Source organism: Coenobita brevimanus, chromosome 32 (assembly GCF_032717465.1).
Source record: "Coenobita brevimanus isolate Jiangsu-jjx chromosome 32, ASM3271746v2, whole genome shotgun sequence".
Taxonomy (NCBI): Eukaryota; Metazoa; Arthropoda; class Malacostraca; order Decapoda; family Coenobitidae; genus Coenobita; species Coenobita brevimanus.
This window is the reverse complement of record NC_136985.1, coordinates 2,332,546-2,346,042: the sequence shown is the minus strand read 5'-3', so window position 1 is coordinate 2,346,042 and position 13,497 is coordinate 2,332,546. Positions and strand designations below refer to the sequence as shown.

Here is a 13,497-nt window from a genome sequence, read left to right as displayed (position 1 = left end):
CAACAAACATCCGCTCGCTTACATTCTGCCAGCATCTGACTTGACCACTAAGCAACAAACATCTACTCGCTTACATTCTACCATGTTTGACTCACGACCACTAAGCAACAAACATCCACTCACATACATTCTACCAGCGTTTTACTCATGATGAATAAACAACAAACATCCACTCACATTCTACCAGCATCTGACTTGACCACTAAGCAACAAACATCCACTCGCTTACATTCTACCAGTGTTTGACTCTATAAGTAAGCAACAAACATCCGCTCGCTTACATTCTACCAGCATCTGACTTCACAAATAAACAACAAACATCCATTCGCTTACATTCTACCATGTTTGACTCACGACTAATATGCAACAAACATCTGCTCGCTTACATTCTACCAGCATCTGACTCATGATCAATAAACAACAAACATCCACTTGCTTACCTTCTGCCAGCGTTTGACTCGACCAATAACAAACATCCACTCGTTTACATTTAATTCCTCTGTATTCTTCCCATGTAATGAAAAGTATCCATCTAAGTCTCATGTTGGTTTGGCTACCATTAGACATAGCTGATTTAATCCATTAACTCCCAGGGTTCCTGTGTGAGGGATTGTGCTGGAAGGATACCAAACGTACCGCCCTCCGCTTATTGCCTCATAGTTGCAAAGTTCATAGGTCCCTTCCCCGGGGTTCCCTTCTTTATTAGCTTTTCAAAATGCCCAGTTCCATCCTGTGTTGTAGCTTTTGAAAATGCCCAGTTCCATCCTGTATTGTAGCTTTTGAAAATGCCCAGTTCCATCCTGTGTTGTAGCTTTTGAAAATTCTCAGTTCCATCCTGTATTGTAGCTTTTGAAAATGCCCAGTTCCATCCTGTATTGTAGCTTTTGAAAATGCCCAGTTCCATCCTGTATTGTAGCTTTTGAAAATGCAGTTCCATCCTATATTGTTGTTTGAAAATGCCCAGTTCCATCCTATATTGAGGACACTGGGTGCAATTGGGCTAAAAATAATTGTGAGTGTTGCAAAAGAGAAAGCAAATGGAGTTTACTGTGGATGTATGAATGGGCTTAAAATTGCAGTGTTCAGCCCTCTCAATAAATTCTTACCTCTCTCTCTCTCTCTCTCTCTCTCTCTCTCTCTCTCTCTCTCTCAAAAACTCATAGTAGTGATGCCAGATAGTGAAAAAGTAGCGCTGACCGAATATCACTCCATTTTCACCCTAACTTTAGTAATTATTTATATCCAGCTTTGATCATGGAGACAAACAGATGAAAATAAAATAAAATAATGCCAGACGTCCTTAATTAGTCCCTCAAATTTAAATTCAAAACAGCAACGGACACATCAACGAGTGATAATTGTGTTCTTTCGACTTATCGATTTTAAAAGTAACTATACTCTTTTTACTCTAACTTAGCGGAAATAAACAAATGAAAATAGAAAATAATCCCAAACGTCCTTAATTAGCCCGCCAAATTTAAATTCAAAACCAACGGACATGTCAACGATCAACAAGTTTGAAAATGTGTTCCGTCGACTTGGTGTTGTTGATTTAAAAGATAACTATACTCATTTTACTCTAACTTGGCAGAGATAAACAAATGAAAATAACAAATAATGCCAGACTTCCTTGATTATCCCGCCAAATTTAAATTCAAAACAGCAACGGATGCGTCAACGATCCACAAGTTTGAAAATGCGCGCAGGCGATGGCATTAAAGATTTATAAGACTACCATACTCTTTTACTCAAACTTGGCCTAAAATTCTTGATGATCTACACTAGAATATGGTGCTAGTCACGAATAAGTGCACTGTAAAAGATGTTCAGCGATCGACAAGTTTGAAATTGTTTGCTATTGACTCAGCGTTATCAAATTATGAGACTACCATACTCATTTTACTCTAATTTGTCCCAAAATTCCTGAAGATCTACACTAGAATATGGTGCTAATCACGAAGAAGTGCACTGTAAAGGATGTAGAATCATATATTATCATTTTTAACCTTTGGGCTACGAAAAATAAGCTGCAAAAGGTCGAAAATCTTGGCCAAATTGGAGTAAAAAAGAACTTAGGGTTGAACACCATAATAATAGACTTCTAAATAGGGTAATAATGGAGAATTCCCTTTATTTTTATCATTATTTATTTATTTATTGATCTGTGTATTTATTGGCGTCACTGCTGAAGGTAAAACAGCGGCTCAGGTGTGGGTGTGGACGTGGATGGGTTGAGATGTGATGTCTGTCCAGTAGGTTGAATAGTTGGCCACCACTGCACCCCTGGAGACAAAGATATGTACTGCTACTATTACTATTTACTACTACTGCTACTATGACTGCTACTACTACTATTACTACGACTGCTACTACTACTATTACTACGACTGCTACTACTACTACCATTACTACTACTACTGCTACTACTACTACTACTACTACCATTACTACTACTACTACTAAATATTAATACAAATACTATTTATAATACTATTACTACTAACTTACTACTACTACTACTACGACTGCTACTACTACTATTACTACGACTGCTACTACTACTACTAAATATTAATACAAGTACTATTTATAATACTATTAGTATTAACTTACTACTACTACTACTATTAATAATAATTATTATTATTATTATTATTATTGTTATAACAACAATAATAATAATACAAATACAACTGTTGCTACGAACTTACTACTTCTACTACTGTTACTACTACAACTGCTGCTACTACTACAAATACTGCTAATAATGATAATAATAACTTACTGCTTGCACTACTACTACCACTACTACTACTACTACAGTCTCTAATTATGGTTCTTTCACCTTAACTTGGGCCGGATTTTCGACCTTTTGCAGCTTATTTCACCTAGTTCAGTGGCAGAAAAAGACAATATAGTACTACAACTATACATCTTTTCCACTGCACTTCTTCGTGACAGGTACAATCATCTCTAACCTATCCTACCACATCCAACCTCATAGAAATCTAAAAGTGACGTGACCCACCTAATATGACCGCGCGACCTGATACTGACCTGAACGTGACCTGACCCTGGAAGTCGTTTGGGGCCAGCCAGTGGAGATGCACCTTGGATTTGAGGTGACTGCTGGTGTGGGTGATGGTGTCGTCCTGCGTGGGAAGATAAGAGCTGGTGTGTGTGTGTTGATCTGTGTCTGTCTTACCTCCTTTAATCATCAAATATCATCAACATCAATCATTCATTCATTCATTATTCATCATCATTATTCTGTTTATTATTATTGTTATCATTATTATTATTATTATTATTATTATTATTGTTTGGGAAGATGAGGGGTAGTGAGTGTGTGGTAATTTGTCTATCGTACCCTCATCATTAATCGTCAAATATCATCAACATCAACATCAGTCATTCATTATTATTATTATTATTATTATTATTATTATTATTGTTGTTTGGGAAGATAAGGGGCGGTGAGTGTGTGTTGATCTGTGTCTTACCCCCATCATCAATCGTAAAATATCTTCAACATCCATCATTCAATCATTTATCGTTCATCATCATTATTTTGTTTATTATTATTATTATTATATTATTATTATTATTATTGTTATTATTATTATTATGTGTCATCTTCCGTAAGTAGAAAGTATTATTAGTGTTTTCCATATCCTTTTTTTCACCTTCACACTACTACTACTACCACCACCAATACTACTACTACTACTACTACTACTACTACTACTATAGTCTCACCAATCTAAAACCAAGATTTGGGTGGGGTCTGGCGCTGGGTGCAGCCATGCCATACTTCCCAAACGAGCGATGAGTAGATTCTGTTATATATGTAACAGGCATCACAGATAGGTACACACATACTAATACAATATAAACGTAAGTATTCTAACATATCAAAGGAAGGTAAACGTGTAATGCATATGGCTCTTGTACATCAATAAAGAAACGTGGCATACATATTTTACAGTGTTGCTGAAAAATAAAGTTGTTACTTTTACCGACTTTCACGGTAGTTCTAAGTTGGGTAAGTAATGTAACAATTACGTTTATAATATAATTTGAAGGAATCAGTAGAACATACGCTATTTTCTTAATAGAAATAAATAAGTTAAAACACTCACGAGCGGCAACATCCAGGCCCATACTAGGAATCATAAATTATATGAGAGAGAGAGAGAGAGAATGCTATTTTTTAATTCATTATTTTGGTTATATTTATAACTTAAATCAGTTTGTCTTTACACACACACACATACACAAACACACACACACACAGAAGTGGGTGAAGTCATGTCAGGCCAGGTGGCGAGATGTGAGCGGCGAGCTCTAACGGTGTCAGGTCAGCCACTACCCAATCAGAGTATAGGAAACAAGGCAACGCTGTACGCCGGGAAATCCCCGGCTGGACTCCACCCAAACCTTGGTTTTGGATTGGTGAGACTATACTACTACTACTACTGGATTTGAGATGACTGCTGGTGTGGGTGATGGTGTCGTCCTGTGTGGTAAGATGAAGGGTGGTTATAGTCACGGCGCACGATTCTGAGGTTGTCATTATCGTGCCCTGGCAACCTACCATTCAAAAGATTTCGTGTATAATATGAGACGCATGTGATTCGTGTATATGTTCGTGTATAATAATCGTGTATAATATATTCTTGTATAATAATATGATTTGTGTATAATATGAGATGCGTATGATTCGTGTATAATGTGTTCATATATAATAATATGATTCGTGTATAATAATATGATTCGTGTATAATATGTTTGTGTATAATAGTATTCGTGTAAAATATATTCGTGTATAATATATTCGTGTATAATAATATTCGTGTATAATATATTCGTGCATAATAATATGATTCGTGTATAATATGATACGAAATCAGACGCACTTTTGAATGGTAGGTTGCCAGGGTACGATAATGACAACCTCAGAGTCGTGCGCCGTGACTATAACCACCACCACCAATACTACTACTACTACCACCAGTACTACTACTATTACTACTACTACTACCACCAGTACTACTACCAATACTACTACTACTACTACTACCACTACTGCTACTACTACTACTACAATCACCACCACTACTACTACTACTACTACCACAACCACCACCACCACTACAACTACTACTACTACTACCACCAATACTACTAATACTGCTACAGCTACTAATACTACTACCACAACTACTACTACTACTACTAATAATAATAATAATAATACCAACAATAATCATCATCATCATCATCATAATACCACTGCTACTACTACTACTACTACTACTACTACCACCACTACTACCACCACCAGTACTGCTGTTACTACTACTACTACCACCACTACCAGTACCACCACCACTAATAATAATAATAATAATAATAATAAAAATCTCCCCTATAGATAAGAATTACCACCTTCCCATATCACCACTGTGGCACTAACACCCACCGTCCATACTGAATACACTCACGGTCTGGTTGCAGGAGAGGGTCTGGGAGGCGTTGCTATAGACCATCCAAGACCCTAACGCCTTCCCATCGGCGGTTTGGCCTTGGATCATGTAGCCCTTCAGTGGAATTTGACCAACGATGCACACTGTGGGGGAGAGGTGGTGGTGGTGGTGGTGGTGGTGATGATGGTGATGAAGATATTGATGTTGGTGGTGATGGTGGTGTTGTGTGGTGGTGGTGGTGGTGGTGGTGGTGGTGATCATGATGGTGGTGGTGATGATGATGATGGTGGTGGTGGTGATGATGGTGATGAAGATATTGATGTTGGTGGTGGTGGTGATGATGGTGATGAAGATATTGATGTTGGTGGTGGTGTGGTATGGTAGTGGTGGTGGTGGTGATGATAATGGTGATGAAGATATTGATGTTGGTGGTGATGGTAGTGTGGTGTGGTGGTGGTGGTGGTGGTGGTGGTGGTGATGATGATGGTGATGAAGATATTGATGTTGGTGGTGATGGTAGTGTGGTGTGGTGGTGGTGGTGGTGGTGATGATGATGGTGATGAAGATATTGATGTTGGTGGTGATGGTGGTGTTGTGTGGTGGTGGTGGTGGTGATGATGATGATGGTGGTGATGATGATGATGATGGTGGTGGTGGTGATGATGGTGGTGGTAATGATGATGATGGTGGTGATGATGATGATGATGATGGTGGTGATTATGATGATGATGATGATGGTGATGATGATGATGATAGTGGTGGTGGTGGTGGTGATGATGGTGATGATGTAGTAAATATTAACAAAATAAATCTTTTAAATAATATTGTTTTAATAGTGTAATAATTCTCAATCACCTCCATTTATTACCTCTCACAAAACTCCGCCTTTACCATCCACTCACCTGATGTAGTGCTGCCTACTTCTTCCTTCACCTTTATCATTCTTTTTCTGTGTCCTCCTCTCTTCCAACTTCTTACCACCATCCACTCACTTGATGTAGTGCTGCCTACTTCTTCCTTAGCCTTTATCATTCTTTTTCTGTGCCTGTCCTCCTCTCTTCCTATTTCTTACCACCATCCACTCACTTGATGTAGTGCTGCCTACTTCTTCCATAGTCTTTATCATTATTTTTCTGTGTCTGTCCTCCTCTCTTCCTATTTCTCACCATCATCCACTCACCTGATGTAGTGCTGCCTACTTCTTCCTTAGCCTTTATCATTCTTTTTCTGTACCTGTCCTCCTCTCTTCCTATTTCTCCCATCTTTCCTGTCACTTCTTATTGCTTTTCTTTCCTTTACAGGTGGCTTTACATTGAGGGACAAGCCTAATGGTTTCCTGTAAGCCAAGAAACTATTTACAACGCTGGGTGGTAACCATATAACCAAACGATGCGTGTTCCCTACGTGTCAACAAGTGGGTTGGTGGAGGGTTAGTGCCCCTCCCCGTAAAACAACTAACTCAAAGACAAACGGCCACCCCTTACAGGATTATGGCGTCTGGCAATAGATAGATAGATAGATATAAAACAACTAACTCAAAGACAAATGGCCACCCCTTACAGGATTATGGCGTCTGGCAATAGATAGATAGATAGATATAAAACAACTAACTCAAAGACAAACGGCCACCCCTTACAGGATTATGGCGTCTGGCAATAGATAGATGGATAGATAGATATAAAACAACTAACTCAAAGACAAACGGCCACCCCTTACAGGATTATGGCGTCTGTCAATAGATAGATAGATAGATAGACAAAACAACTAACTCAAAGACAAACGGCCACCCCTTACAGGATTATGGTGTCTTTCAATAGATAGATAGATAGATATAAAACAACTAACATGGATTAAATTGTGGTATTTTATTAACTTTCTCAAAATTAATCTAGTTTGCATTTTTATATTAAAAGTTTGTGGTAGGTGGGGACACTCACCATCCACTCACTCGATGTAGTGCTGCTCTCGGGTGTCTGCCCTTTCCTTTCCCCCATCCTTCTTTCCTTCCATCCTCTTCTGTCTTTCTTTCCTTCATTCTTTCCTCTTCCTTCTGCCTGTGGGTGACTTTACACTCCCTCTTCTGTCTTTCTTTCCTTCATTCTTTCCTCTTCCTTCTGACTGTGGGTGACTTTACACTCCCTCTTCTGTCTTTCTTTCCTTCATTCTTTCCTCTTCCTTCTGACTGTGGGTGACTCTACACTGAGTGACAAGCCAAATGGTTTCCTGAACACCAGGAAACCATGTACTACGCTGGGTGGCAACCATATAACCAAATTTTGGCGCCTGGTGGTTTAGTGGGTAATTATTGCACTCCAGTCGGATTGAGTTGGGGCAGGTTTATATCCAAGGGGTGGTTTGGGTTTATTGCTCACGTAATGCCACTCAGGGATGAGTGAGGCTGGTCACTCTCATCTTAAATGTCAGCACCAACTTGCCTAGCCCCGGCCTCCTACGCTCCTCATGGGGCAACACAGGATTGGATGAATAAATGAAGTCTACCAAAACTGCCTGCCATCATCCAAACTGGGTATACCTTGACTTACCAGAAACAAGTGTACTGGGGTGTACCAAGCGGCTGTGTAGCGTAAGGGTGTAGGGTGACGGCTGGGGTGAGGGATTGTAGAAAGGTTCGTGCCAGGGAGATAACCATCCACACGCCGAATTAGGCACATAATTCGGATACCCCGCTACCACCACCATCATCATCATCATCACAGAGTTGGTCATTGCTGGAAAAATGAATCAATAATTGAACACATACACAGACGAATCCACACACACACACACACACACACACACACACACACACACACACACACACACAATAAAAACAGTCACAGACAGATAGACAAAACACCCCACACACACACAAGCAGACAGGCAAAACACACACACACACACACACACACACACACACACGCACGCACGCACGCAATACATATCTCAGTGCTATAATGATTTAAGTTAATATGTACTGATCACCCTTCCCCTCACTTCATTGGTATTTTGGATTTTTTTATATATAGGGAAATTAAATCGCCGAGCAAGACCATAATAGATCATACAGCCTCGCTAGGTGACGGGAAAGCGCTGCCTCTCCCAGCAGGGCGGCTACCCGGGTGGCGTGCGAACTCTCTACCCTTTGGACTCGAGTCTGGAACTCTACCACTGAGCCACCCTGCCCTTTATCTCTCACTCCGTTGTTGATCGTCTTCCTCCTCCTCCTTCTTCTTTTTCTTCGTCTTTTTTTTTAGTCTCCGTCGTCTTCTTCCTCTTCTTTCCCTCCTCTTCCTCCTCCTTCGTCTTCTTCCTCTTCTTCTTTCCCTCCTCCTCCGTCGTCTTCTTCCTCTTCTTCCTCCTCCTCTTCCTCTTCCAGATATCATAGTTCATATAGTACTCACTTCATCATAGTGTTATTCAGATATGTATACGGGCAAATAATTCACGTTTGATATTTTTACACACCGATAGATAGACAGTGAGATAGATAAATAGATAGATAAATATGATAGACATTTGCACACTCATATACTGATAGATAGACAGCCAGGGAGATAGATAAATAGATAAAAATAACGCACCTTAATGTTTTGACGGGCGAAATATCGAGGTGGCCAAATTTTTCTGGCGTATGCCGGAATAAAACCAAAAATCTAATAATTATAAAAATGTAAAGTCGAAAAAAATTATTATACGCCTTTTTTATGCAATTTTTTAACCTTTCTTTTATGAATTTGGTTTATATATGTGAAATTCAAAATAACTCGACTGCCGCAAAGAAAACGGAGATGTTGTTTACTTCGAGGGTAAAGGATGAGTGAGGGAGAGAGAGAAGAGAGCTGTGTTTTTGTTCCGCCTCTCTCTCTCTCTCTCTCTCTCTCTCTCTCTCTCCAGTCAGTTGATTCCTTCCCTGCTTCCTTCCCCCTTCATTCTTACTTCCATCTTTTTAGTACATTTTCTTCCTTTTGTCTCTTCCTTCCGTCCTTCCTTTCCTTCCTTCATTCCTTCCATCCATCCATCCTTCCTTCCTTCCTTCCATCCTTCTTTCCTTCCTTCCATCCATCCTTCCATCCATCCATCCTTCCATCCATCCATCCTTCCATCCTTCCTTCCATCCTTCCTTCCTTCCTTCCTTCTTTCCTTCCTTCCATCCATCCTTCCTTCCATCCATCCTTCCTTCCTTCCATCCTTCTTTCCTTCCTTCCATCCATCCGTCCTTCCATCCATCCTTCCTTCCATCCATCCTCCTTCCATCCATCCTTCCTTCCTTCCTTCTTTCCATCCTTCTTTCCTTCCTTCCATCCATCCTTCCTTCCATCCATCCTTCCTTCCATCCATCCTTCCTTCCTTCCTTCCTTCCATCTTTCCTACCTTTTCTTCCTTCCATCCTCTCTCTCTCTCTCTCTCTCTCTCTCTCTCTCTCTCTCTCTCTCTCTCTCTCTCCGGAAAAATATAAGACCTATCTGACTATGTATCTATCTATTGCAAGCCGCCTTAATCCCGTTAGGAGTGGCCACAAACAAATCGCCTCCATGTCACCCTGTCCTCTTCCATTACGCTGCCCAGCCCCCAACTCTCACCCTATCCTTCATACATCTCTCCACTCCATCCCTCCATCTCATCCGCGATCTCCCCCTCCACCTCACTCATACTCTCCTAGTCAGTCTCTCACTCTCCAAATTCTCTACTTCATCCCTCCATCTCATCCTTGGTCTCCCCCTCCACCTCACTCACATACACTCTCCTTGTCAGTCTCTCACTCCATCCTCTCCACCCCATCTCTTCTGTCACTCAGTGTAGAGTCATCTGAGGTGGAAAGAAGAGAGAGGAAGGATGGGAGAAATAGGAAGAGAGGAGGACAGACACAGAAAAAGAATGATAAAGGTGAAGGAAGAAGTAGGCAGCACTACATCAAGTGAGTGGATGATGGTAAGAAATAGGAAGGGAGGAGGACAGACACATAAAAAGAATGATAAAGGCTAAGGAAGAAGTAGGCAGCACTACATCAAGTGAGTGGATGATGGTAAGAAATAGGAAGAGAGGAGGACAGACACAGAAAAAGAATGATAAAGGCTAAGGAAGAAGTAGGCAGCACTACATCAAGTGAGTGGATGATGGTAAGAAATAGGAAGAGAGGAGGACAGGCACAGAAAAAGAATGATAAAGGCTAAGGAAGAAGTAGGCAGCACTACATCAAGTGAATGGATGATGGTAAGAAATAGGAAGAGAGGAGGACAGGCACAGAAAAAGAATGATAAAGGTGAAGGAAGAAGTAGGCAACACTACATCAAGTGAGTGGATGATGGTAAGAAATAGGAAGAGAGGAGGACAGGCACAGAAAAAGAATGATAAAGGTGAAGGAAGAAGTAGGCAACACTACATCAAGTGAATGGATGATGGTAAGAAATGAGAGGAGGACAGACAGAAAAAGAATGATAAAGGCTAAGGAAGAAGTAGGCAGCACTACATCAAGTGAGTGGATGATGGTAAGAAGTAGGAAGACAGGCAGAAAAAGAATGATAAAGGTGAAGGAAGAAGTAGGCAACACTACATCAAGTGAGTGGATGATGGTAAGAAATAGGAAGAGAGGAGGACACAAAAAGAATGGTAAAGGTGAAGAAGTAGCCAGCACTACATCAAGTGAGTGGATGGTGGTCCTTCCGTATGCATGGGCTTATACGTAGGATCCTGGATTGGGACGCCTTCACGTGGTGGCACTGATATAACGCGCGACTTATCTGCCTGGTTATGCAAACTTCCATCAACTCCCTCCCTATCCCTCGAAGGGACGATGGTGGACTGTAGGAGGAAGACTGGGTTCACATTTCAGACGAACCTGTGACTACTACTACTACTACTACCATTACTACAACAGCTACCACTACTACGACAACTACTATTACTACCATACGATTTTACCTCTTTGGTTAAAAAATAATAATAATTCTATCACCTAAGTTGATTTCATAAGTCTGGACATAGTGAAAAAGGGTTAGGTTTGAAAATACGGTAAGCTGTGATAAATATCTATCTATCTATCTATAGCCCGACGCCCTAATCCCGCAAAGGGTGGCCGCAGACAAAACGCCTCCAAGTCACTCTGTCACCCACCATTTGACTCCCCTCCCCCCAACTCACCCCCCCCTCCCTCATATACCTCTCAACTCCATCCCTCCACCTCATCCTCGGTCTACCCCTCCCTCTCCCTCCCTCCACCTCACCTACATACACCCTCTTAGTCAGTCTTTCATTCTCCATCCTCTCCACATGTCCAAACCACCTCAGTGTATTTCTCCTAATCTTTTCAACCACATCCACATCTACCCCACAACGTTCCTTCACTTCTTCATTCGTCAACCTGTCCCTCCACGTCACTCCACATGCTCCTCTCAAGTAACTCATTTCCACTGCTCTCACTCTTGACTTGTTCCCCTCTTAGATAAAAAGGATTGACGAAGTTAGGCTTAGAAAAACTGACAACAAAACAATGTCATACTGAGTGATAAATAAATTTTAAAAAATCGGAATTATATTTGGGAAATACGTTATGAATTAAATAGTAGAGAGATTTTAAATAGTCGGAATGAAGGAGTTAGGCTTAGAAAAACGGACGTAAATAACAAAAGTCCCGCGTCACGCCTTTAGCATTCATTGTTAGTGTTCGTCTCGGCTTGTTTCCATGTTTACCCAGCCCTGCCACCACATACACAAATACAAAGCCTTTACATACACAGCCGACCTTTACACACACACACACACACACACACACACACACAGTACTTCCTCCCATAAACACGCCAGAGTACTGTTCGCCGAATCATCCTTGAACCAGAGCGTCCACAGAATTTCATTTTTTTTTTTTTTTACATCACCGATATAGATAATTAAGTGGGTAGATAGATATGTGGGTATAGATAGATAGATGGATAGATAGATTCCAAGCAAAAAATACACCATCCCCTGAAGTTACTATTGCAGGTGGTATCAAGTTGTACAATACACTGCACTTCTAGGACTGCCATTTATATTAACCGAGAAGAGGTTTCCAAATAAGAATCTTTAATACTGACGGTCTTTTTCCACCATGTTACTACTCACTGGTATTAAAATTTTATAAAAGGGTATAATTATGCTCAGCTGTTGCTTAAGGTATACATATTTATTTAATTAGACAAAAATCTCAGTTATAACTAACCCCTAAACCGCTTATTACAACTTAAATTAATATTTAAGAAGGAAATATGTCTCCGTGGCAGCTTCATCATGGCCGACCAGCATCCCCTCCAATTACCATAGAGAGAGGCGTCGGTGTGCAGCCATGGCAGCGTTAAGGGTAGGTGTTGGTGATTTTTTTAGACTTATTTTGATATTATATTATGTCACAACCATTTGATCATCCTAAAATCAGTGTCATGGAAGTCTGGGTGAATAGACGCCTCACTCAGTGCAAAATTGTAGCCATTATTAAGCATCCGGCTTCATGTGACCTTCAGGCAGGATTTGTTTATGTTAATCAGCTGATCCTGTACTGCATCATTGTTATTTATAGCATTTTAAAATTTAATCCATGTATATTTATATTTCGATATTGGTATATCTTTAGAAGTAACCAACCTTACCAATTTTCATTATATTACGTCCCTGAACTATTCTAACTAAGACTTACCTTTTAAGCCTACGGTAGTTTGAGTTGGGGGAGCAAATTTTGTAGGGGTAGTCATATAGTGGCTTAGGTTAGGCTGGCAATCAGTAGCGGATGAATGTTGCGCCATATTGGCTGGTGCAGGCGTGTGCACTCGGTCTATGTCAGGCCCTAGGTTAGGTTAGGTTAGGTTAGGTTAGTTTAGTTTAATGCAAAATAGTGTTTTTAATTAATCTTGATCTTGATTTTGGGGGATAAACCCACTTTTGGAAATTCATTCATTTCATTCATTCATTGCCAGACGCCATGTATCCCAAACGGGGTGGCCAAGGGCTTCGAGTTAATTGTTTTACAGGGAGGGGCACT

The 13,497-nt window shown here is 40.5% G+C and overlaps 1 protein-coding gene across 1 annotated transcript; it reads right to left on the bottom strand.

The window, feature by feature from the left end:
• Positions 1–5,325: 5,325 nt before the first annotated feature.
• On the bottom strand, positions 5,326–8,216 carry LOC145395640 (uncharacterized). The gene is made up of 2 exons (XM_080269209.1): positions 8,033–8,216; positions 5,326–5,632 (listed from the first exon to the last, which is right to left on the bottom strand). Exons 1-2 carry the CDS (start codon positions 8,214–8,216, stop codon positions 5,475–5,477), a joined length of 342 nt encoding a protein of 113 aa, XP_080125335.1. The 3' UTR covers positions 5,326–5,474.
• Between the last annotated feature and the right edge of the window lie 5,281 nt (positions 8,217–13,497).